General features: G+C 37.4%; 1 protein-coding gene across 1 annotated transcript in view; it reads left to right on the top strand.

Annotated features, from left to right (window-relative positions):
* Eif2a (eukaryotic translation initiation factor 2A) overlaps positions 1-22,819 on the top strand; it is a 31,717-nt gene extending 8,898 nt beyond the window's left edge. Inside the window, exons 3-14 of the mRNA XM_027933764.2 lie at positions 2,592-2,666; positions 5,077-5,195; positions 6,917-7,016; positions 7,615-7,697; positions 10,985-11,058; positions 11,201-11,345; positions 11,732-11,848; positions 14,622-15,193; positions 16,497-16,610; positions 20,513-20,641; positions 21,634-21,699; positions 22,437-22,819. Coding sequence (XP_027789565.1) covers positions 2,592-2,666; positions 5,077-5,195; positions 6,917-7,016; positions 7,615-7,697; positions 10,985-11,058; positions 11,201-11,345; positions 11,732-11,848; positions 14,622-15,193; positions 16,497-16,610; positions 20,513-20,641; positions 21,634-21,699; positions 22,437-22,502 — 1,660 coding nt within the window. The 3' untranslated portion in view covers positions 22,503-22,819. The remainder of the gene's footprint in view (positions 1-2,591; positions 2,667-5,076; positions 5,196-6,916; positions 7,017-7,614; positions 7,698-10,984; positions 11,059-11,200; positions 11,346-11,731; positions 11,849-14,621; positions 15,194-16,496; positions 16,611-20,512; positions 20,642-21,633; positions 21,700-22,436) is intronic.
* Positions 22,820-23,738: the final 919 nt, after the last annotated feature.

Below are 23,738 nucleotides of genomic sequence, written 5' to 3' on the forward strand. Positions count from 1 at the left end.
TGTGGTGCTAAGAATTGAACCCAAGGCTTGCTAGGCAAGGGGTCTACCAATTGAGCCACATCTCCAGCCCCTAGATGTTGTCATTTCAATCTATTATAGGATAAAGTAAATTAATAATTATATTAATATCACTAGGAACCAAGATCTTTAGCGTGAGTGTAAAGAGAGGGAGTTGCATATGTACATATGAACTTGTGATTTTTTAAAACATTTGTATTTCTTAGTTCTTTCCACTGAAGAGTCAAGAAGCAGTGAAGATGGGCTGGGGTTGTGGCTCAGTGATAGAGCAGTTGGCTTGCATATGTGAAGCACTGGGTTCGATTCTCAGCACCACATACAAATAAATGAATAAAATAAAGGTCTGTCAACAATTAAAAAATATTAAAAAGAAGAAGAAGAAGAAGAAGCGTGAAGACCCTGTGCACAGACAATGGCTTTCTGGGTACCACCCCTCACTAAATGGAATCAGTTCCTTGGGGGACAGGTCAGCTCTAGGTCTAGAGCAGCAAATGTACAGGTGAGGTGGGAACATCTTGTGCCAGAAAGCAAGGAAGCCGCAAAGGACCAGTGAGGTCTTTGAAAGGGCCATAGGAGTCATCTGGAAGGGAGGGGCTTAACACCAACCTGAGATGGAACAGTTTGAGCCTTAAGAATTATAACTAAAAGAATAAAACACGTTAAGTATATCAATAATAATTTTTTAAAAACCTTCTAAACCTTATTCATTGCATTAGTGGTTGATTGAGTCCTTGCTTGTTGCTTTGAAGATTGATAAAGGGAAGGAATCAGGCATTTCTCTTGCCTTTTCTGTACAAACTATATTTCAGAATAACCAAATAGTTGATGAGGGAAAGTTCTTTTTTTTTTGGTCCCAGGGATTGAACCCAGAGGTACTTAAACACTGAGCCACATCCCAGCCCTATTTTGTATTTTATTTAGAGACAGGGTCTCACTGAATTGCTTAGTGTCTAGCTTTGGCTGAGGCTGGCTTTGAACACACAACCCTCCTGCCTCAGCCTGCCCGGCTTAATTTTTTATTTTGAGACAGGGTTGCTGAGGTTGGCCTTGATCCTCCTGCCTCATCCTCCCAGGTTGCTGGGATTACGGGTGTGCACCACTGTGTCTGGCTTCATTCAATGTTCTTATAAATAATTTAGATGATCACTTAGAAAGGATGTTCTCTAATTTATACTTCAAATGGATTTGTAAGAAATGACTAATATTTTAAAAGAGCAAATCAAAATGTAAGTAAGTTTTAGTAGGGTAGAACATTACACCAAAACCTGTGAGGAATTTAATAAAGACAATATAAAATTGTGCCTTTAGGTCTGGAAGTGAGTTGCACAAGTGTAGGAGTGGGGACATCTTGTTCACAGCTGTCTATGAGGGAGAAATGTTTTTAAAAAGTTCACTAATTGGGGCTGGGAATGTTGCCTGGCATACGCGGGGTGCTGGGTTCGATCCTCAGCACCACATAAAAATAAAATAAAAGATGTTGTGTCCACTAAAAAATAAATATTAAAAAATTTTCTCTCTCTTAAAAAAAAAGTTTCACTAACTGTAAATTGGGTATTAGCTACCATTATTGGTTTGCAGAAGCATAGATGTCATTTCTTGATAAGTCATTCTGAAGATAATGTCCAGTTAAGATGCATACATCAGTTATCAGTGCATTTGCTGTTATTAGTTTCTCATCTAGTGTGACTGTGCCAATAGACACCTGAGTGTACGCAAACGCACATTTCAGTTTGGGTCTTACTTGATATTAGGAGATGTATTCACAGTGGCTATCTCAAGTAGAGAGATAACAGTACTTACAGTTTTGATTCCTTGATAGAATGTTGCCAGGTAACCGGATTTCCACAGATGCAGTCCAGAATGCTGCTTCGTTTGTTAAATGTGAAGATCTTCTTATTATGTAGCCTGTGTCTGCACTGGAGGAGTCAATGGAAGGCCTTTGTCCTTTAAGCCCAGGGCCACTTGGGGATGTTCTGTCCTCCATTGTTTTGCTATGTAGTCTGGGACATTGTCCACAGCCTCTGTGTTGAAATTAGCCTTCTCAAGATCAGGGTTTACAGCTGGCTACTTTTATGTTTAGTTACATTTTGTGGGTTCCCACACAAATAGTTCACCCAAAGGGCTCTGTTTTTCTTTCAAGATTCACCCGTTGGTATAAAATTGATGTCCAACTTACTTTAACAGTGATTATTCTCAGAGATAATGCTTTTTGGCAGAATAAAGCCTTTTGGAATTATTTTCTTATTTTCTAAAATATAAGTTTTTAATCATTAAATTAATAGATTATAGTCTTTTTTTAAAAATAAGAGGCTCTGAACTATATATATATATATATATATATATATATGTGTGTGTATGTATGTGTATACACACACACACACACACACACACACACATATATGAATCGTTATTTTATTTGTTTTTATGTGGTGCTGAGGATCGAACCCAGTGCCTCACACATGTGAGGCAAGCACTCTGCCACTGAGCCCCAGCCCCAGATTATAGTCTTTTTAATCATATTTTTTTGAAAAGTATCAAAGCTTATTAATTTAAACTGTTTTTGTTATTTTCAGGGAATCTGGGAAAAATTGCAAAGTCTATGCCTTTAGCAAGGATGGAACCTTATTTGCCTGGGGCAACGGAGACAAGTAAGTGTTCATTTACATGGCATGGTGTTCCGTGTGTGTGTCGTGGGTATAAATGTAACTGGCATGATTTGAATAACATGTATTTAGGTGTCATTAATAAAGCCCATCTTCTGATGTCATGATGTAGTAAGACAACTTTGAACATTTTCACAGGCATATATATATATCAATCATACCCCAAATCTAACCTAAAGAAATGAGAAGTTATTTTAAATAGTGCTCTGGTTATTGGTTAGCATTTCTTAAGTTCTGCACTAACAAAATAATACTCTTGCTTGTTTATTTTAGATTTAGATAAACTTATTTGCTGTTAAATTAACTGCAGTTAATGTAACTATTAGTCCTATTATAAAAGCATATAAATTATTTAAAAGAAGATTTAGTATAATCTGTAGTGCATAAACCACCAAATCACAAGGTTGGTCTTATTCACAATGTTAATGCGTAGTCTTAATCTTAGCTTCAAAGTGTAGGAATGGGGACATCTTGTTCTCAGTTTTTTGTTTGTTTGTTTGTTTTTGTTTTTGTTTGTACTGGGGATTGAACCTCAGGGGCACTCAACCACTGAGCCACATCTCCAGTTCTGTTTTGTATTTTATTTAGAGACAGGGTCTCACTGAGTTGCTCAGTGCTTCACTGTTGCTCGCAATCCTCCTGCCTCAGCCTCCTGAGCTGCTGGGGTTACAGGCGTGCCCGGTTATATTCTCAAATTTTACATCTTTTTATACGACCTAAGTATTTAAGTTTTATTTTTTATCCATAGTTTCAGTTTATACTATTTGGAGTCATTAGATATTTACTGCCTAGTGAGATATACTTCTTTTCATTGTCTTTTTTTTTTTAAACGTTATCCTTTATTCTATTAGCTTACTCTATTGAATATCTATTTTCACCCTGGCAATTATTGTTAATGATTTTATATATTTCATTTATATTCTCACTTAGTCGTCTATTGGATTCAACTTCAGTCTTCCATATATCCCCCATATCCCTTTTTAAGTGTCCTGTCCATCACTTAATAGATAACTTTATACATAGATGCTGGCATTTATTTCCTGTGGCTTTGGCCATAATGATTCATAATGTCTCTAATAAAATATAAAAAAGGACTGGTCATGTGACTCAGTGGTGAAGTGCCCCTAGGTTCAACCCCCTGTACCAAAAAAGAAAAAACAAGAAAACTTCATGTCATTTTTATGCTTATTTTTTCCATATTTTTTAATTGGTGTGTGATAGTTGTACATAATGGTGAGATTTGTTGTTACATATTCTCATGTCATTTTAAAATACGTAATTTACAAGGGTGTGTGTGTGTGTGTGTATGTATTATAACAGTATGCTATAATCTTTGATTCCTATCAGTTATTATTTGTCCTAACCGAGGTATCCTCTTCAAACTAGAGTAAAACAAAGTTTCTTTTAGCAGTGTCTGGAATAAAATGGAACATCTTTTTTTGTTTTTTTAACTCTAAAATGTTTATGTACAGAAAAGTCAGCCTGAACTGATTCAGAAGCTTGGCCCTGGCATTTATTAGTAGTATGATCTTGGGCAAATCATAAACTAGTTCGATTTTTTTGTACTGGGGAAATGAATCCAGGGGTGCTTAACTACATCCATAACCTATTTTATATTTCATTTAGAGACAGGGTCTTTATGAGTTGCTTAGTGCCTCGCTTTTGCTAAGGCTGGCTTTGAACTCTTGATCCTCCTGCCTCAGAGCCTCCAAGCTGCTGAGATTACAGGCATATGCTACCATGCCTTGCTAATTTTTTTTTTAAGTCTTAAATTTAAAATTTAAAAAATAGAATTGATGAGACTGTTGAGGATTAAATATGGAACTGCTTTTATTATATGGTCATCATCATTTTTGTCATTATTGTACCATAATAATTTGTATGCCTTTTGAAGATTGCTTTTGAGATGTTAATAGACATCCAGAGTTTTCTTACAGACTTCCTAGCTGCTTTGGTTTGCACTTATTCAAATGAAGACAATATACTTTGCTGTTCCTTGCCTCTCTGCCTTCCCTTAGTTTGGAATATCTCAGCTTCTCTATAGCTTAGCTTTTTCTTTTTTTATCTATCTTTTTGTCTGTAGCTTACTTTGTGTTCACTTACAGAACTTGTTTCCTTTTCAGAAATCGAATCATCTTTTATCTTTCTGCTAATACTCTATTATTTTCAAACATTAACCTGCCATAGGGTCTTTTTTGTAAAATGTCCTTTTGTTTTTAAAGTTAAGGTGTTTTTGGATATTTTCTAAAACTAACTGAAAATTGATTTTTATGATAAAGAAACATTTTGAAGTGATCCATATTTGAAAAGAGGTGTGAATGTTTTGGTTAGTGTTGGCTATTAAAAAATATTATAAAATGGTATTTCATCACTGAAGTCGTTTCTTTTGAACCAGAGTAAATACCATCAGTATCACTAACAAGGGACTGCTGCACTCCTTTGACCTCCCAAAGGCAGTTTGCCTTGAATTCTCGCCAAAAAACACTGTTCTGGCGACGTGGCAGCCTTACACTAGTAAGTACTTTCCCACTGTATACCTATTCTGGCAGGACCAATTAAATTTAGTGGAAAAAAAGAGATTTATAACCTTGTAAGACAGTATTTGTGTAATAGTAAGTTTGTATTTGTAATCAACAAGTAATGTCTAATTCTCCCAGTACAACATACTGTTCGTAATTTTAAGGTAAGGTAATATCCCTTATCCACAGGGGTTATGTTCTTACTGGATGCCTGAAACTGCAGATAGTGCTTAATCTTTTAATTGAATGCCTTTTCCATCTTAACTAGGCATTTACCTATATTTTTATATTTTGAGATGTCACAGCAAAATTAACAGGGGTTTCTTTTTTTTTCGCAATTTCTTGGATAGAAGATTTGTTCTTACTGGTGATCTTGGCAATTTAAGCAGTTTTTTTTTTTCCCCCTTACATTAAATAGTTGAGAACTCTCCAACTTTTTACTTAAAAGAAATGCTTTATGTGCATATCCGAATTTCCAGCTACTTTTCCATATCCAAATTACTTCTTTTGTGGTTTGAGCCATTGCTGTGTAAATAAATTATTACTTGAACTCAAGTGCTGTGTGCTCCAGCAGTCAAAATGGTGACCAAGATGGCTCCTAAATGACCAGTGGGTGGATAGCATATGGATATAGCATGGATACCCTGGATGCATGGGTGATTCATGCCCTGTGTGGGACAGAGTGGGATGGCACTCAATTTAAAACTTATGAACTGTTTATTTCTGGAATTTTCCACTTAATATTTTTGGTCTTCGTTGACTAAAATAACTGAAACCTCAGAAACTGAAACAGTAGATAAGGGAGAATTACTGTGTATAGTAAGTTAGAAGGAAGATCAATCATGAGATAGAGAGAAAGAAAAGGCTCAAGAGAAAATTTAAAAAGTAAATAACTGCTGGCTAGAGAAGATCATTAAAGATTAAGAAGAATAATAACCGATAAATATCATCATTATAAGTGAAAGGAAGCACCATAGATACGTCTAAGAGGTGTGTGTTATATGACTGGAAATGGTGTGCTATTTTCTTACACATTTAGATATCTCATGATAAGATATTATATGAGCATATTATATAGCTGTGGTTTAAAAATGAGTGATAAAAATGAGTGATAATAGGTCATTGTTGGGCTGTAAACATGGGTTTTATTCTTTTAAAGAGTCATCAACTCTGGAACTGGGGTTGTAGCTCAGTGGTAAAGCGCCTCCCTGCCTCGCATATGTGATGCACTGGGTTTGATCCTCAGCAACACATAAAAAGTAAATAAACAAAATAAAGGTGTTGTGCCCATCTACCACTAAAAACTTTTTTTTAAAAAAGTAGTCATCAACTCTAATGAATCTTATTGTTCCAAGTAAATAAAAGGGAAATTGAAACTCATGAATGGTTGTAAGTAACATTTTTTTCATAACAGACTTCAAAGTTTCATTATTTTAATCTATCTGTTTAACAGAAATGCATTTCAAACTTAATAAATAAGAAATCTCAAGTATTTTAAAACCTACAGTGGTCACTGCAGGCGCTGGGCTGGCTCAGGCAGCTGTTGTCCTTGTGTGGGGAACGAGTGATCAACTCCAGAAGGATGGCCAAAGAGTTGATTTGGGGAGACTTTTTAATTTGATCTTCATACTCCTTTTCAATTTTTTCTAAGTCTGAAATTTTTTTATAGCTGTTAGACAATTAGTGCAAAATTTTTTGTTTTTGTTTTTATTGCAGCTTCTAAAGATGGCACAGCTGGATTACCCAACCTACAGTTATATGATATGAAAAATGGGACATGTTTGAAATCTTTCATACAGAAAAAAATGCAAAATTGGTAAATAAATGCTTTAAAGTATAATTATTTACATAATATTTTAAATATCATGGTATAATATTTGTTTCCCTGGTATTGATTTTGAAAATACTTTGAACAAAATATAGATCATTTAGGGATTTTGTATATAGGAAAATAAAAGAGTAAAAATGTGATCTTTATTTTGTCTTTAAAAGGAAAGGAATTATATTTTCCTATATGTATTTTCTTTTTAGTATTCATGTATATTTGTTTTTTAATATCTTTTTTTTATATTTAGTTTTTAGTTTTAGGTGGACACAATATCTTTATTTTACATTTATGTGGTGCTGAGGATTGAACTCAGTGCTTCCTGCATGCTAGGCAAGCACTCTACCACTGAGCCACAACCCCAGCCTCTATTTTCTAATATCTGTATTTATTTATTTTTATGTGGTGCCACACATGCTAGGCAAGTGCTCTACCTCTGAGCCACAACCCCAGCCCCTGTATTAAACATTGTTTAATAAAACTATTAGAAATTGACTTGGTAGGTATTTTCCCTTAAATAGTGAACAGTGTCACAGACCTAACGTGGTAACATAAGTTGTCCTCTAATTTTGTTTTTGTTTTGAGATAGGTGTCCATCCTGGTCAGAAGATGAAATTATTTGTGCCCGAAATGTTAACAATGAAGTTCACTTCTTTGAAAACAACAATTTTGGTATGGAAAGATTTATTAAAAAAAAAAAAAAAAATTGTTGTTGTTGTTGAGAATCTTTATTTTTATTTATTCATTTATTTATATGTGGTGCTAAGAATCAAACCCAGTGCCTCACACATGCTAGGCAAGTGCTTTACCACTGAGCCACAACCCCAGCCCTGAAATAATTTTATTATTTACTTTAAATGTATGAAGTGTTTATTATCTTATGTGGCATCAAAGGATTCTCCTAAATACTAGTAATTTGCTAATCAGTAATTGCTGTTATATCCACTTGTAGAATTCTCTGTAAGTCTAAATACCAATGAAATTCAGTATCACAAATTTTGATTTATAATAACATTATTGTTTGATAATTGGTATTAAATGAAGAGATTAGAATGTCTCTTGCTGAACTTAATTGCTGTTGAAATTCTGTAACACAGATTTTTTAAAAATGTCTTGCTGTATAGAATTTCAAACACCAAAGTGGACATCTGGCTCCTATTCCTCCTATTCCTACCTCTGTCCAAAGAACATCTCTGAGCTAAAGCAAATTCTAGAGATCATATAATTTTACTAGAAAATATTTAATCATTTATCTCTGAAGATTAGGGCCCTTAATTTTTAAAACCAAGCCACAATTAATCACAATATCACAAATCATTAAATTTTGGTTCAGTGTTCAGATTCCCAACAGCTGCAAATGTTGTGATTCTTTTAAAACTCAGGATCTAAATAAGTTATCACATATTATAAATCGCTGATACATCGTAAGTTTCCTTTAATCTATAGTTTATCACCACATCTCTTTTTTTCTCTTGTAATTTATTATTTAACAAACAAAATTAGGCTGCACGTGGTGGTGCACACCCGTAATCCCAGCTAATCAGGAGACTGAGGCAGGAAGATTGCAAGTTAGAGGCCAGCCTCAGCAACTTAGTGGTAAAGCACCCCTGGGTTCAATCCCCAGTACTGGAAAAAGAGAGAGAAAAGAAAAACATCAGGGTTATTTTTCTTAGTTATTTTCCTGTGGTTTGAATTCTGTTTTTATATCACATGGTATAATTTACATGTTCTTTTGTTCCCTACAAATTGCCATTTAGATTTAGAGTCCTTTTTGATGGCAAGGGTAAGAGTTCATCATATGGTGGTATTCTTTTATCAAGTAGTGTTTGATTGTCTCTGTTTTTACAGGGTTAGCTGACATTCATGTTCAATGCCTAGGTCAGTGGTTATAAGCTGGTGATGTTCTCATTTTCTTCTTTCTGTTCTTATTTATTAGCTAAATTATGTCTACAAAGATTTATTTCCCAATGTACTATTTGGTTGCCCACATGGTGTTTATATAGAAAAGGCAGGAATAAATATTCTTTTCCTTGATCAGTTTTAACATAATATGTTCTCTAGCAGCCTTCATTGTAAGCATTTAATTCTTTACTCCCATCCTAATAAACGGTGGATTTAAAATATCATGTTTCCATCTATTGTACTTATTATTCTTACTGATGCTTAAATTGCTCCATCCTTGTTTAGTTAGCTGTCAATGATTTCTTTGCTATGTGATGAGTTAAGCTATTCTAAGATTAATGTATGTGTTTCCTGCTACAGAGCTAGGATCAGTTAATCCTCTAATACATCCTAGTTACATGGTAGAAACTGTAATCTAGGTTCCAGCGGTTCTCATTGCTTCTGTGTTGATCATTGTTTCTCAACTGTTTTTTTCTTTTTTAAAGCTTCCATTTAAATGAAAGACTACAAGGTTTTTTCGTTTGTGGGTTGGTTTTTTTGGTGGTGCTGGGAATTGATCCCAGGACCTTGTGCATGCTCGGCAAGCACTCTATCAACTGAGCTATATCCCCCAGCCCAATGAACAATTTTGGGGTGAGGGGAATGGGGGGAGTACCAGGGATTGAACTTAGGGCTATTCAACCACTGAGTCACCTCCCCAGCCTTATTTATTTATTTATTTATTGGTACTGTGGAATTTAACTCAGAGGTACTCAACCACTGAGCCACATCCCTAGCCCTATTTTGTATTTTATTTAGAGACAGGATATCACTGAGTTGCTTAGCACCTTGCCCTTGCTGAGGCTGGCTTTGAACTAGCTTTGATCCTCCTATCTCAGCTCCTCCGGAGCTGCTGGCATTACAGGCGTGTGCTATTGTGCCCAGCTGCATTACCTTTTGGTGATGTCAAGAATCCTATTTCTCTGGGATAGTAGGGGTGAGAGTTGGGGAATATCACATTCACATAAATATTTATTTGCTTTGTTCCACATTATCCGCATAGTATTCTTGGAATAATTATACCAATAGTAACATGATCACTGAGAACAGCTTTCTTTTTTTGCAGTGCTGAGGAATCTAACCCAGTGCTTCACACACATTAAACAACCACTGTACCACCAAACTACATCCCCAGCCCCTAAAAATAATTTAAAGAGAAAGGATTGCAGTTGTATTTGTTTGTTTATAGAGTACCCTATTACAATTGTGCACTTGTGAGCATGTCATGGAGTAGCAGTTGGCAAGTCTGTTCACATGCACCAAGAATGGTCAGTGGGCTGACCTCCAGCAGCTTTCCACAGCGCAGTGTGCACATCATCTCCCTGCTTTCCACTTCTGCCCCAGTGTGTTTGATTAGCTTGCTTTTGGGCTTGCCTCTTGGTTAGCATGCCAGAGGAAGGAGCGTCACCAGGTAGGGAGTTTGGAGTACTTCTTTTGAATACCTGTTGACCTCTGAAATGGAATAAAGAAAGTAATAAATGGAATAAAGAAAGTAATTAACTCGGACAGCAGTATTATTAAAAATGTGAATTCCAACGTCCTGGCATAGAAGAAACAATAAATTTCAGCCATTGTTACTGTTGTTTTGATCATGATTATGATGTTACTACACTGTTACAGAATTTCCATATTTTCATTCTACAGTAGCAAGATCAATCTTTTCCATCTAATAGGTTGTGAAACTACTGTATCTCAGAGGTTTAAAAGAACTGACATTTATTAAATACATGCCTTGTGCCTGACACTCTATTCTTGAAAATAGTCACCGGGAGTAAGGTGGTGTGATCCGTTACTGCGGGAGCTTGACAGCTAGTAAATGACTTGAGTAGGAAATCAAGCCTGTGTCTGTCTTGCTGCCACCCAGACCTTTTGCACTGTATTGCACTGTCTCACCCACATTCGACCACAATGAGCAATATTTGTATGTAGTTACAGTGACCTTTATAATACATTCAGAGTTTAACATGTTCCTGTTAGTGGCTCTCATCCATCTAACACCGTTTATTCTTTTCTTTTAGATACAATTGCAAATAAATTACATTTGCAAAAAATTAATGATTTTGTTTTATCACCTGGGCCTCAGCCATATAAGGTAATTGCTGTTTTTGTTGGTTAATGTGAAATATTAATTTAAGCCTTTTCCTAGTTATTTTGGTAACTGTGAAAACATATCCATCTTACTTTACATACTTCAGAACATTAAGTGATGATTTAATGATTTGCTTGTGTCTTAGGTTGCTGTCTATGTTCCAGGGAGTAAAGGTGCACCTTCATTTGTCAGATTGTATCAGTACCCCAACTTTGCTGGACCTCACGCTGCATTAGCCAATAAGAGTTTCTTTAAAGCTGATAAGGTGACAATGCTATGGAATAAAAAAGGTAAGGTAAACATTTTATTCCTCATTTTGTTTATCATGTGTTAATTGGATTTAGACATGTATTTCAAAAGGAGTATCGGTGATGATTTGTGGCTTTTTTTTTTTTTTTTTTTACTTTTAGTTGTAGATGAACACAATACTTTTTTATGTGGTGCTGAGGATTGAACCTAGGGCCTCACACGTGTGAGATGAGTGCTCTACCGCTGAGCCACAGCCCCAGCTGGTTATTTTTTAGTTGTAGATGGACACAACACCTTTATTTATTTTTATGTGGTACTGAGGATCGAACCCAGGGCCTTGCACGTGCTAGGCGAGTGCTCTACCGCTGAGCCACAACCCATGCCCATGACCTGTGTTTAAATTTAATTAAAGTGTTTGCTGTTGCAGCTACTGCTGTGCTGGTGATAGCCAGTACAGACGTGGACAAGACAGGCGCTTCGTACTATGGAGAGCAGACACTGCACTACATTGCAACCAATGGAGAGAGCGCAGTAGTGCAGTTACGTGAGTATTCCTTTGTCTTTCTTTGATAAAACAATGGTATAAAAAAATAATATGCCACAAAGATGCTATAATCTAAATCTTGGTCAGATAATAGAACTCAAATTCTTTAATATAAGATATAGTTCCTCTTAATTAAGAAACTTAAAATTATTCTTAGACATACCCAATTTTGACAGAACCCAGTTAATTTATTTGCATTATGCCAACATGCTGATAGTTAGGACTTCCTGAATGTGGCAATCCTGTTGTGTTAGTTCTTCTAGAACTTCTAGTCAAGTTCTTCTTGACTAATTATGACAGCAAGTCCATTCTAGTGAGTTGAAAATTACTTTCAGAATTGTGAATAACATCCAGGAATATCACCACTGTATCTCTTGTTTTGATGAACTCAATTAATAATAGTTTTAACATTCTAGCAGGTCCCTGATTTTTTTTTCTATTTTGAATTGAACATGTGTAAGTAGAATAATCTTGCATGCAAAAAACTATATTCTCATTGAAGTCAGATACAAAACAAGAATGGCTAAAATACCTTGCAAATGTAAGTGATCAAAAGAAGTAGAATATGCAATTTGGAAAGGAGAAAACTGAATTATCTTTGCTGGTATGGATGAAGTATAAAAAAAACAGCCACTTGAATAATGGAAGAAAAGTTTCCAAATATAGCACAAAAATAAAATGTATATAGGACTGTGGAAGGAAAACTTTATAACTCTTCAGAAAGACAATTATGACCTTTAATAAAAAGCAATTTTTAAAAGATGTTATTTCTCCCTATTAGTCTAAAAATTAAATTTAAGTCATTGTTGCTTTTGTCTAATTGGATAAGCTGGTCCTAAGGTTGATAGTGAAACATGAACATGTTTTGAAAACTTTTGTAAAAGAAGAGCAATGATAATTACTTGTTTCTGACTTATAGACAGGCTAATAAATCCATTGAATAGAATTGTCCAGAAAGAAAACTGTATTTCTATAGGCATTAATATAAAATCAACATTTGAATCAATGGAGAAAATCATTGTTTTATTTGTGGTTTGGGGACAACTAGCTAGCCATTTGAAATAAAAAATTGATATCTCTACCTCTTCACCAAAATAAATTCCAGTTAGACCATAAAATTATATAAGACTGTAAAGGAACTAGAAGAAAATATGAAATAAATTTTTGTCTAATCATAGGGTAGAAAAAGATTTTCTAAGTAAGACAGAAGTCATATGTAAAAAAGTTGAATATGTTATAAATTATAGATTTCTACATTGAAAGAAGAAAGGAGTTAAGCAAAGCAAGCAAAAAAAAAAAATGGGAAATATATTTTTTAGAGCAGACAAGGGATGAGTATGAGAAAAGGTGAATATTCTTAATATATCAGGTAAAATCCAGTCTGTAACTGGGAAGAAGAACAGGCGTGGGACAGTAAGAATTGTCCACAGGAGCAAAAATTAAATTGCTTGTGTGTTAGAAGATGTTTAGTTTATAATTAAAAGAGTAGAAATAAACTTAAGATACCAATTTTTACTTAATAAACTGGCAAAGGTGAAAGCATGAACCTGCATAGTACCAGAGCCAGGGGACCTGCGTGGTCACATGCTGTTGCTAGGCACATGCACGGGCACACCTCCTGGGAGGGCACTATGGTGGGCGAGGAAGTGCGCATGCCCTGGTAGCTCGCAGCTGTATGCCTGCAGATGCGGTGCACACACAGTGGGAAGGAGGCAACGGGCTGGTGATGGAACGCAGTGCGGCTGAGGAAGAACTGACCAGCTGCACGTGCCCATGTTGAAACCCCAAGGTGGAGACTAAATCAATAATAGGTCTGGAGCTGTGTCACTTATGTGTTTATTTAGGAGACAGATGCTTTATTTCAACAAAAATATTCTGAAAGAGTATGGAAGAAATATAACAGGGAGGGGATTGCCTTTTTTAGAGGGTCTTATTTTTGTGGCATGTATATCTTTATATAGTTTATATTTTTATTACCATTTTATATATTACTCCTTCAAAAATAAAGACAGACACTTGCCAGGCACGGGAGGCTGAGCAAGAGGAGCCTCGAATTGAGGAGTGTGCGATCAGCTGGGACATAGAGCAAGACCCCATTTCAGAAAAGTGTGTTTTTGTTTGTTTTGGCTTTATTTTTAACATTTTTTTAAAAAAATATTTATTTATTTATTTTAGTTGTAGTTGGACACAATACCTTTATTTCACTTATTTATTTTTATGTGGTGCTGAGGATCGAACCCAGGGTCTCGCACATGTGAGGCAAGTGCTCTACCGCTGAGCCACAACCCCAGCCCCAACATTTTTTTAATATTTATTTTTTAGTTGTAGTTGGACACAATAGCTTTATTCTATTTATTTATTTTTTTATGTGGTGCTGAGGATCAAACCCAGGGCCTTCCATGTTCTAGGCGAGCACTCTACCGCTGAGCCACCACCTCAGCCCTTGTTTTGTTTTTTATTAATAGTAATAGACTCATATTGGTTTCCATGAGCCCATATTGCCAAAATGTTTAAAATAAATTAGGATTCCATAAAAGTTCTTAAATAAACTTATGATTACATATTAATGCTCATAATGTATCATATAGGAATATTCTAACTTCAATATGCCTTGAAATTTTTAGAGTTTTTTTTTTTTTTTTTTTTTACTGTTTGATATGTTGTTATTTTACTGTTTGATATGTTTATGATTTCTGTGTATTTATAACTTGTGCTAATATAATATTCATATAATTCTTTATTTCTAATTTGGATTTTTGTATTCTTTTTCTAGCAAAAAGTGGCCCCATCTATGATGTAGCGTGGAATTCCAGCTCCACCGAGTTCTGTGCCGTGTATGGCTTCATGCCTGCCAAGGCGACGGTCTTCAACCTGAAATGTGACCCTGTGTTCGACTTTGGCACTGGGCCTCGCAATGCAGCCTACTTCAGCCCTCATGGACACATATTAGTCCTGGCTGGGTTTGGAAATCTGAGGGGACAGATGGAAGTGTGGGATGTTAAGAACTACAAACTCATCTCTAAGCCGGTGGCTTCTGATTCTACATACTTTGCGTGGTGCCCAGATGGTGAGCACATCTTAACAGCCACGTGTGCTCCCCGGTTACGTGTTAACAATGGGTACAAGGTCTGGCACTACACAGGCTCTGTCTTGCACAAGCACGATGTGCCATCAAACGCAGAGTTGTGGCAGGTCTCCTGGCAGCCATTTTTGGATGGAATATTTCCAGCAAAAAGAATAACTTACCAAGCAGTTCCAAGTGAAGTGCCCAATGACGAACCTAAAGTTGCCACAGCTTACAGACCTCCAGCTTTGAGAAATAAACCCATCACCAATTCCAAACTGGTAAGTAGAGTTTTACTACTTTGATAGGAAAAAAATTTTCACTGTGTAGACTTCTCTGGACCTATATCTTGTGTCCTGTGTGTCTTAGTACCTGGTAGGATCCAGACTAGGGCAGGGATTGTTGAGAACCTGGAGCTGAGGAAGGCCAGCCATGCACCCTGTTAAGCCGATGAGGAGATCACTCTTGAGGAGGCCAGGCCACGCCAGTGGAGTGAGACAAGGCAGGCCCTGCAGCTGGGCTGCCACAGCTGCTGCTTCCCATGGGGATTCAAGTTGCCCAAATGTTTGAACTTCAAGAAAACATGGATCTGATTGCCTTGTGAAATTTCTGAATTTTAAAGACACTGTTGGTCAAAAACACATTTGTTATGTTTAGGCCATTAGTTACCCACCATTGCTGTAAAGTTATGACCATAGTGTTGGTCAGATTCTGATATTTTTTTAAAAAGTTAGCATTTCAGAGCTTAGGGAACACCCTGGGTTTCTAGGATGGTATTAAGAAATAAAGGTGCTCCAAGAATAAGCAACAGTATTGCTGGTGTTATTATGAAAGTCACTGTACAAGAACTGTGAACTGGTCTGTTCAGGTCAATTGGATGTACAGATAGCACTTGGGGAAATAGATGCCTTTGAAGATTAAATAAATATTCTTACATCTTCCTTATGCCAGTCTTCACTTCTACATAAACAAAAACAAAAGACCAGTGCTTCCTCCTTGACTGCACACAGTGTCTGTAACTGCTTGAGTTCTACTGCAGTGTCCCATTCAAACATGGCTAGGTCTGGGGGAGGCCCAGTGGCAGAGCACTGCCCAGCGGGTGCAAGGCCCTGGGCGCCATCACCAGCCTGGGAAAATTGCTCACCTTTCCCATCTCTGGTTTTACAAGTCGAGGCTTGGCGGGCGGTCCCTGTGTGAGGAAGGTGTGAGGTGGCTGGGTTCCTGCTGAAGGACAGATACCAAAAGCAGCTCCTGGTGGTATCCCCTCTTATGAGCCCTGTGTCTCTAGTTGTGCCAGAGAAAGAAAAACTCCTTGTTTGAATAAAACTCAAGTGAATTTTGCCAGGTTTTAGAGAACCAAAAGATGTATATGAACAAGTAGAAAGATCCTCTTTTAGTCCATTATGACAGTGGGCGTGTGCCACCACTAATAAGAGTTTTTCAATGATCTTTGTCAGTGATTTTAAAGTAAAATGATAAAATAAGCTTATCCTATACTAACAAAAGTATATTATTTGTTGTTATTATATGTGTTTTTAGAAACATGGACTCCATTTCACAATTGTTTGTTTTATGTTTCCACAGCATGAAGAGGAACCACCTCAGAATATGAAACCACACACAGGAAATGAGAAGCCATTATCAAAAACAGCCCTTAAAAATCAAAGGAAGCATGAAGCTAAGAAAGCTGCCAAGCAGGTATTTGGGGTACTGATCTCTTCAAAATAGAACAAACAAACCAAAAAGAAAACCAATTAAATTTTAGCTTTGAACCTTTAAATGTAATGAACTTTGGTTTTGAAGATTTGAATGTTATGTTACAAAATGTAGCTGGAGTTAGACTTAAATAGCCAGAATTTCTTTTTTGTTTGCCTATGAATTTCTAAGTAATCCAGTCTATATCATGGGTGACTATTAGTTTTCTATCACTGTAACAGAATACCTGAGGTAGTCACCTTATAAAGACAGAAGGTTTATTTTGACTCACAACTTTAGAGTTTCAGTCCATGATCTATTGGCCCTATGGCTTTGGACCTGTCGTGGGTAGTACATCATGGTAGTAACCTGTGGTAGAGCAAAATTGCTCACCTCATCATGAGCAAGGGAATAGAGAGGAAGAGAAAGGGGCTGGTATCCTACTGTCTTCAAGAGCATGTCCCCAGTGGCCTGAGAATCTTCCTTTGACTCCACCATCTAAAGGCTATCTTTCCTCCCATTAGCACCACCCTGAGCATCAAGTCTTTAACATACTGGCTGGAGTGTCTGGTTAGTGAGGTCATAGTGACTGCATTTTTAGGTTCAGATAGAGTGGGTACTGTAAGAAAATACCTTAGACTGGGGTTTGTAAACAATAGAAATTCATTCCTCATATTTCTAGAGGCCTAAAAACAAGGTACCGGCAGACTCTGTGTCTGGGGGACTTGTTTCTCATTGACATGGTCTTCTGCGTGTCCTCCTGTGATGGAAGAGTGCAGGGAGCTCCTTGAGGCTTTTAAGAATCCTGATCCACTCCTGAAGGCAGAGTCTTCCTGGCTTACTCACTTCCCACAGCCCTGCCTGTCAGTCTCGCTGCCATCAAGCTCTACCAACATTCAGACCAGAACAGTGGCATGGATTTTTAGCAGCTAATTGCTGTATCATTCGTTCAGTCTTGCTGGTAACAGGCCTAGGTTGCTTAGGTTTTTTGATAGGAGTACTATTTTAAGAGAATTACATTATGTAACCATATTCTGCTAAAATCTGGGCTTTTAAAAAACACCATTGTTCTCTTTTGTAGTTAATATGTTTCATCTCCAGAAATATCTTAAAAGATCACCTTTAAGTTATTTTAAGTAAAAAAGAAAAATCCATTCTATGCATTAGATTTGTATAAAAGCAAATTTGTCCTCCTGGTAGGGATCTGTGCTGGGGCTGGTTGTTACCAGAAATCGGTGTCTTCACAAACACTGGTAGGTCAGATTACTCTTCCTGGAGATTGAGGGTCCCTCTGAAATCTACTTAACTTAGAATCCTATTTTCATAAGCAAATTTTCTTCATCTTATCAAAAGGTATTTTAATATGATCATTGTTGATGAAGATTCTTTTATGATAAAATATTAGTTGTTTATTTTGTATGCTTTTCTGATATATGAGCACATAAAATTTGGGGGAGATTACAGAATCAGTATGTCTTATTTAGAAAAAAATAATTTTAAAATAGTTAAATTTTCTTAAAGGTAGTCTTTGTGTCTCTTTAAAAAAGAAAAAATAGTGCCATTAATTTAAAGCATAGTAGTTACAGAAGTCCCCCAGTGCATCCATGAAGCCATACAGACACCTACAGTTGTTGGTGCCACTGATCCTCTCTACAGAGGTGCTCTTTGCTGTTCCGGTGGGCAGAGAGTTTTCACCTTGCAGGTACTCTGTGAGTGCGTTTTAAGATGACTGGCCAGAGTCAGTAAAAGTTACGGCTGTGTGATTGAGTGGAGCTAAATGGCCCAAGACAGGATCGTACCCTGCCTAGATCTTCCAATCCTGACTGAATTAAATAACCAAAAATAGCATAGTCAGGTTATGATTTTCTCAGCTTATCAACTTTACCATAAAGAGTTGAGACTTAAGAAATAAATCTTTTCATGTACACATGACCAGAATTTAAGTATAATAAAGCAGACATTTTCACTTACTTTTGGTTAGTTTGTGGTAGAAAATTAAATTTCATGTTTTACCTAATTTTAACATTTTTTTCACATTTATAACTAATCTTTCTTCCTAGAAAAAAGATACATTCTCAGCTCATTACAAATAACTAAAGTTTTAAATTTTTATCTGATATCAGAATTGATTTCTTTTTTTAAAATTTCTTTTGGGTACTAGGGATTGAACCCAGGGGTTCTTTATCACTGAGCTCCATCCCCGACCCTTTTTTTATTTTATATTTTGAGACAAGGTCTTGCCAAGTGACTGAGGCTGGTCTTGAACTTGCGATCCTCATGTCTTAGCCTCCTGAGTTGTTTGTATTACGAGTGTGCACCACTATACCTGACCAGAAATGAATGTTGATGGGCAAAATATCCATCCTCTTCTTTAAGCCACTTCTATCATCTATTTTTATATTACGAAAAAATGAAAAATGCCAGACTTTACATTATCAAAATTCATAGGCTCCTTAAGAATAGAAACTAACACTGAGCCCAGTGGGACATACCTGTAATCCCAGCTACTTGGGAGGATAAGGCAAGAGGATAGCAAGTTTGAGACTAGCCTGGACAACTTAGGGAGGCCCTATCTTAAAATTAAAGTCAGGGGCGGGGGTGCACTAAGGCTGTAGCTCAGTGATAGAGTGCTTACCTAGCATGTTCTAGGCCCTGGGTCTGATTCCCAGTACTGGGGGTGGGGAGGGGAACTAAATATTTTCTTTCTGAATACTCTTAAGTGCTTAATAGTGTGTTTTCACATAATAGGAAAGGAATTAATATTTCTTGCCATGTACAAAAGCGACACCAATATGCCTTTAAAAAATATGACTACAATCTTATCCTCTTTACAAAATCTTAGGCAGGCTCTTTTAGAGTTGGAGAACTAGAGTAACACCCTATCTGTGTTATTCCTGGGATGCAGTGGGAGTTAAGAATTTCCCATCCAGAAGGTTTCCAAGGCTTGGGGCACTCAGTGTTCTGTTGACCTTCAGAAGGAAGAGCAACCCAACCTTTGCCTGGAAAGACTTGAATAGCTTTTTTCCTCCTCTTGTCAAAGCACGTATCTTATAATTACAAAGGAGAGTTGTGGTTTTGCTCTTTTCATTTATTTTGCGTATGCATTCAGGCCAGTGCTGTGCTGGGGAGCCAGCTGTCCTGGGGAGTACCTGCCAAGGTGGGGAGCCTGGGATAGGTGCAGCTAACCCAGACCTGCGGTGTGGGAACTTCCCAGGAGGCCTAGAGGCTGGGTAGGCCAGCAGGTAACTTGTGGGGAAGTATTCTAAACATGGGACAGTGTATATAGAGGCAAGGAGGCAAGAGTGTACGGCACCTTGGGGATGTGAAAGTGGCTCACAGGTGGTCCTTCAGCAAGGAGGGTGGAGGCTAGAGGGAGTCAGAGGTCTGGTCGTACTGAGAGCATGCAGGGGAAAAGGGCAGCCTTCCCTGGTACCTGGCTGTAGAGTTGAGCTAGTCTGGAGGTGAGCAGTGAGCTGCTCTCTTTCTAGCACCCTCTGTTACACGGACTGCCCCTACACACTCTGTGCATTGGGAGGGCATCACAGATCGAGACGTGACATACCTGCATGCTGGCAGGGTATCACAGAGCGAGACGTGACATATCTTCATCAGCAAAGCCCTCTACAGTCCCAAACCATCCACAACACGGTGGCACATCCCAGAGTACTGGTCAAGGAACCTCTTGGTGCACCCCTATGTGGTCATTATGGGAACACGAAAGAGCCTCCGATGTGGTCATTATGGGAACACGTAAGTGCCTCACGAGGCCTTTAATCCAGGTTCTTCAAATAATAAAGTGTAGGTGAAATTGACATTTGGCTTTCATGTTACATGTCAAGATTGTGGATTGAAATGCTTTAATGTCTTCATTTTTAAAATTGAATTCTTAAAAATATTTCCTGTAGGAAGCAAAAAATGACCAGAGTCCAGATGTGGCACAAACTCCTGCTCCGCAGAGCACATCTCGGAACACCGTCTCCCAGGCAACTTCTGGTGACCCTGAAGTAGACAAAAAAATCAGGAACCTAAAGAAGGTAAGAGACTTTTAAATGAAAAGCAGATGTGTGTGTTGAAAAGAATATACTTGAGAATCACATCCAGAAAAATAGCAGTGCTTAGCTGCCCAACAACAGGGAGCCAAGATGCTTGCTTTGTTGTTTTCTCACTATGAATTACTGTAATTAGTATAGCACTCATTTTAGTTTTCATCACAAATGCTTAAAGGCTACTTTCATTAATTTTTTTGAGTAATAAGAAATAATGTGCATTTGTACAGAAAATGCTGATACTTTACTCACTATTTCTTTAGATACCGGTGATATTTTGTCCCAGTTTTAAGTTGAAGAAGTTTATTAATTTATGAAATTTCCCCTGTGGGGTAGGAGGTCTCTGAACCTTGTCTAGCCGTATGTGAGCTGCTCTTACGGCCTCAATTGTAGTCCAACATGGTGGGACGTGTCTGCAGTCCCAGGGATTCAGGGGCTGAGGCAGGAGGATCGAGAGGCCAAGACCAGCCTGGAAAACTTGGCAAGACTCTCCTTCAAAATAAAAAATATAAACCAGGTGGGGATGTATCCCAGACTCCATTCCCCAGTACCTGCTGCCAACACTCATAAGGCCTGTCGTCATCCAGGTAAATGGATGTCAAAACAAATGGCAAAATAAGTGATGTATTTAGTGATAACTTAATTAAAAGCTTGAAAAAATATTTTGCCAAGTCTCATGTTTTAACTTGCACAGTTTTATTTTTGTATTTTGGTGGTGCTGGGGATGAAACCTAGGGCCTCATGTGTGCCAGGCAAGTCCTGTGCCCTCAAGCTGTATTCCCAGCCCTAATATACGTGGTCTTATATTTAACTTTTAAAAAAAATTAGTTTACCCCAGTATTTTCACAGGCCATTCTTGATAGAAATGTCAGAAAATTCTCCTTATTCAAGTTTTATATTCATATGATTGAGTTGTTAATAAGAAAATTTGCATGAGGACATGACTTTTCTTCCTCTTGACCCCTGTTTGATACTTATAGAAACTGAAAGCTATTGAACAACTGAAAGAACAAGCAGCAGCTGGAAAGCAGCTAGAAAAAAATCAGGTATTTTCTGCATTTTTCCTTTGGTCTCTTAGTCATTACCTTCATTCCATGTTTATTACAAGCAATTATTTCATCAGGAAAATGAGCATGTGGATTTAACTTGTTTTGGAAACTGCATGCCAGATTCTTTTTTTTTTTAATATTTATTTTTTAGTTTTTGGGTGGACGCAACATCTTTATTTTACTTTTATGTGGTGCTGAGGATCGAATCCAGCGCCCTGCTCATGCCAGGCGAGCGTGTTACCGCTTGAGCCACATCCCCAGCCCCTGCATGCCAGATTCTTTTGCTGGTCACCTTGGACCAGTGTCAGACTGCGAAGAGTGGATGTAGATCATGGCAAGTGAGCCGCTATTCCTGGGGGCACTGGTGCTGGAACTGCTCTTTAGAAGAGAAGAGGCAAATGTGAGGTCTCTCCCTTCCTGTGGCTCTTGCTGCTGTGCTGCCTGCCCCCTCTCCTCAGCACTCTTGAGCCCAAATGAGGAATGGGAATTTCACTGGACTGAAGGGACATAGTGAGATAGCTTCTGTCTTTTGCCCTTTTGATTCACCATAGATATCAAATTAGAATTTGTTTCTTATACATGTTTTTTAATCTGTTTATCAGTAGATCTGATAAAGTATAAGCAATCCTCCTTCTCTAAGTGGTTTCTCTAATCTCCTCTAAGTTTGTTCACTTATACAGGCAATAATTATTTTATTTCCTATTTAATAATTTTACTGTTTCAAACTTTTCTAGTTGGAGAAAATTCAGAAAGAGAAAGCCCTTCTCCAGGAGCTGGAAGATTTGGAATTGGGTATTTAAAGATTCACAGAAAGCAAGGTGGTTACCATAAACCAGTACAAGCATATCTTCTGTGAAACCCGTTTGTGTTCATGGAATATCCATGTGCCAATATTTAATGTTGGTCTATAATTTTAAGGAGTTGTACAAGATTCCGAATATGTATGAAATTATTTAATGTCTATTAAATTGACTTCTATATCCTGCATCCTGTATCATGTCAATATGTGATGGAAAAAAGATACATGAGATTTTTAGCTAAGTTGACAGATTGAGAGACTTTTTTAAGTAGGGTACAGTATTTGCTATATAAATGAATAAAGACATTTTAAATTTAACTGTTTTTGCCTTTAAATTCGTCAAGTTTTTTATCGGGCTAGTTTGTAGCTCAGTGGTAGAGCAAAAGCACTTGCCTAACATGGTTTCAACCTCCAACACTGCAAAAACAACAGCCATCCTGTAGTAGTTACAGCTTGGCATGGTGGCACATTCCTGTAATCCCAGCAACTCGGGAAGCTGAGGCTGGAGGAAAGCAGGTTTGAGGCTGGCGTTAGCAACTTAGTGAGGCCCCTAAGTAACTTAACAAGACCCTATCTCAAAATAAAATACAACGGACTGGGGATATCACTCAGTAGTGGAGTCCCTCTGGATTCAATCCTGAGTAAAACGTTCTTTATGAATTTAAAAAGTGTGTGTTAAATTATTTAATTCTCATAACAAGTCTGTGAGATAGATGCCAGTGTCACAAAGTTGGATATGAGATCCTAATGCAGGCAGTGTGAACCCAGTGTGCTGTGGGTCACTGCAATGCACTGCTTAGACACCATGCCCTTGTACACTCATTTGGTGTTACTGAAGGGCATGGTTCATTTCTTTCTTTTTGCAGTGCTGGGGATTAAACCTAAGGGCCTTTACTACTGAGATACATCCTCAGCCCTTTTTATTTTGAGGCAAGAAATTATGTAGTTGATGAGGCTGGCCTCATGTTTGCAGTCCTTCTGCCTCAACCTCCTGAGTCACTGCACTTACAAAGCATCAACCACTCTGCTGGGTTGTTTGTCCTTTTCCTTTGGTGTTTCTCTATTCGATTGCTTGTCCTTCTTCTCATTAGTTGGTGTGTCCTCTGTAGGAAGAGCTTATATGGAATATTTAATGGTTTAAGCAGCACACAAAGGCATAAATGAAAAGTGTCTCCTGTATTCTAGAGCAGCAGTGACCAATTTTGATGTTTCTAAAGATGGGTGGCATACCTATATT

The sequence above is a fragment of the Marmota flaviventris genome, chromosome 8 (genome assembly GCF_047511675.1).
Source record: "Marmota flaviventris isolate mMarFla1 chromosome 8, mMarFla1.hap1, whole genome shotgun sequence".
In the NCBI taxonomy this organism is placed as follows: Eukaryota; Metazoa; Chordata; class Mammalia; order Rodentia; family Sciuridae; genus Marmota; species Marmota flaviventris.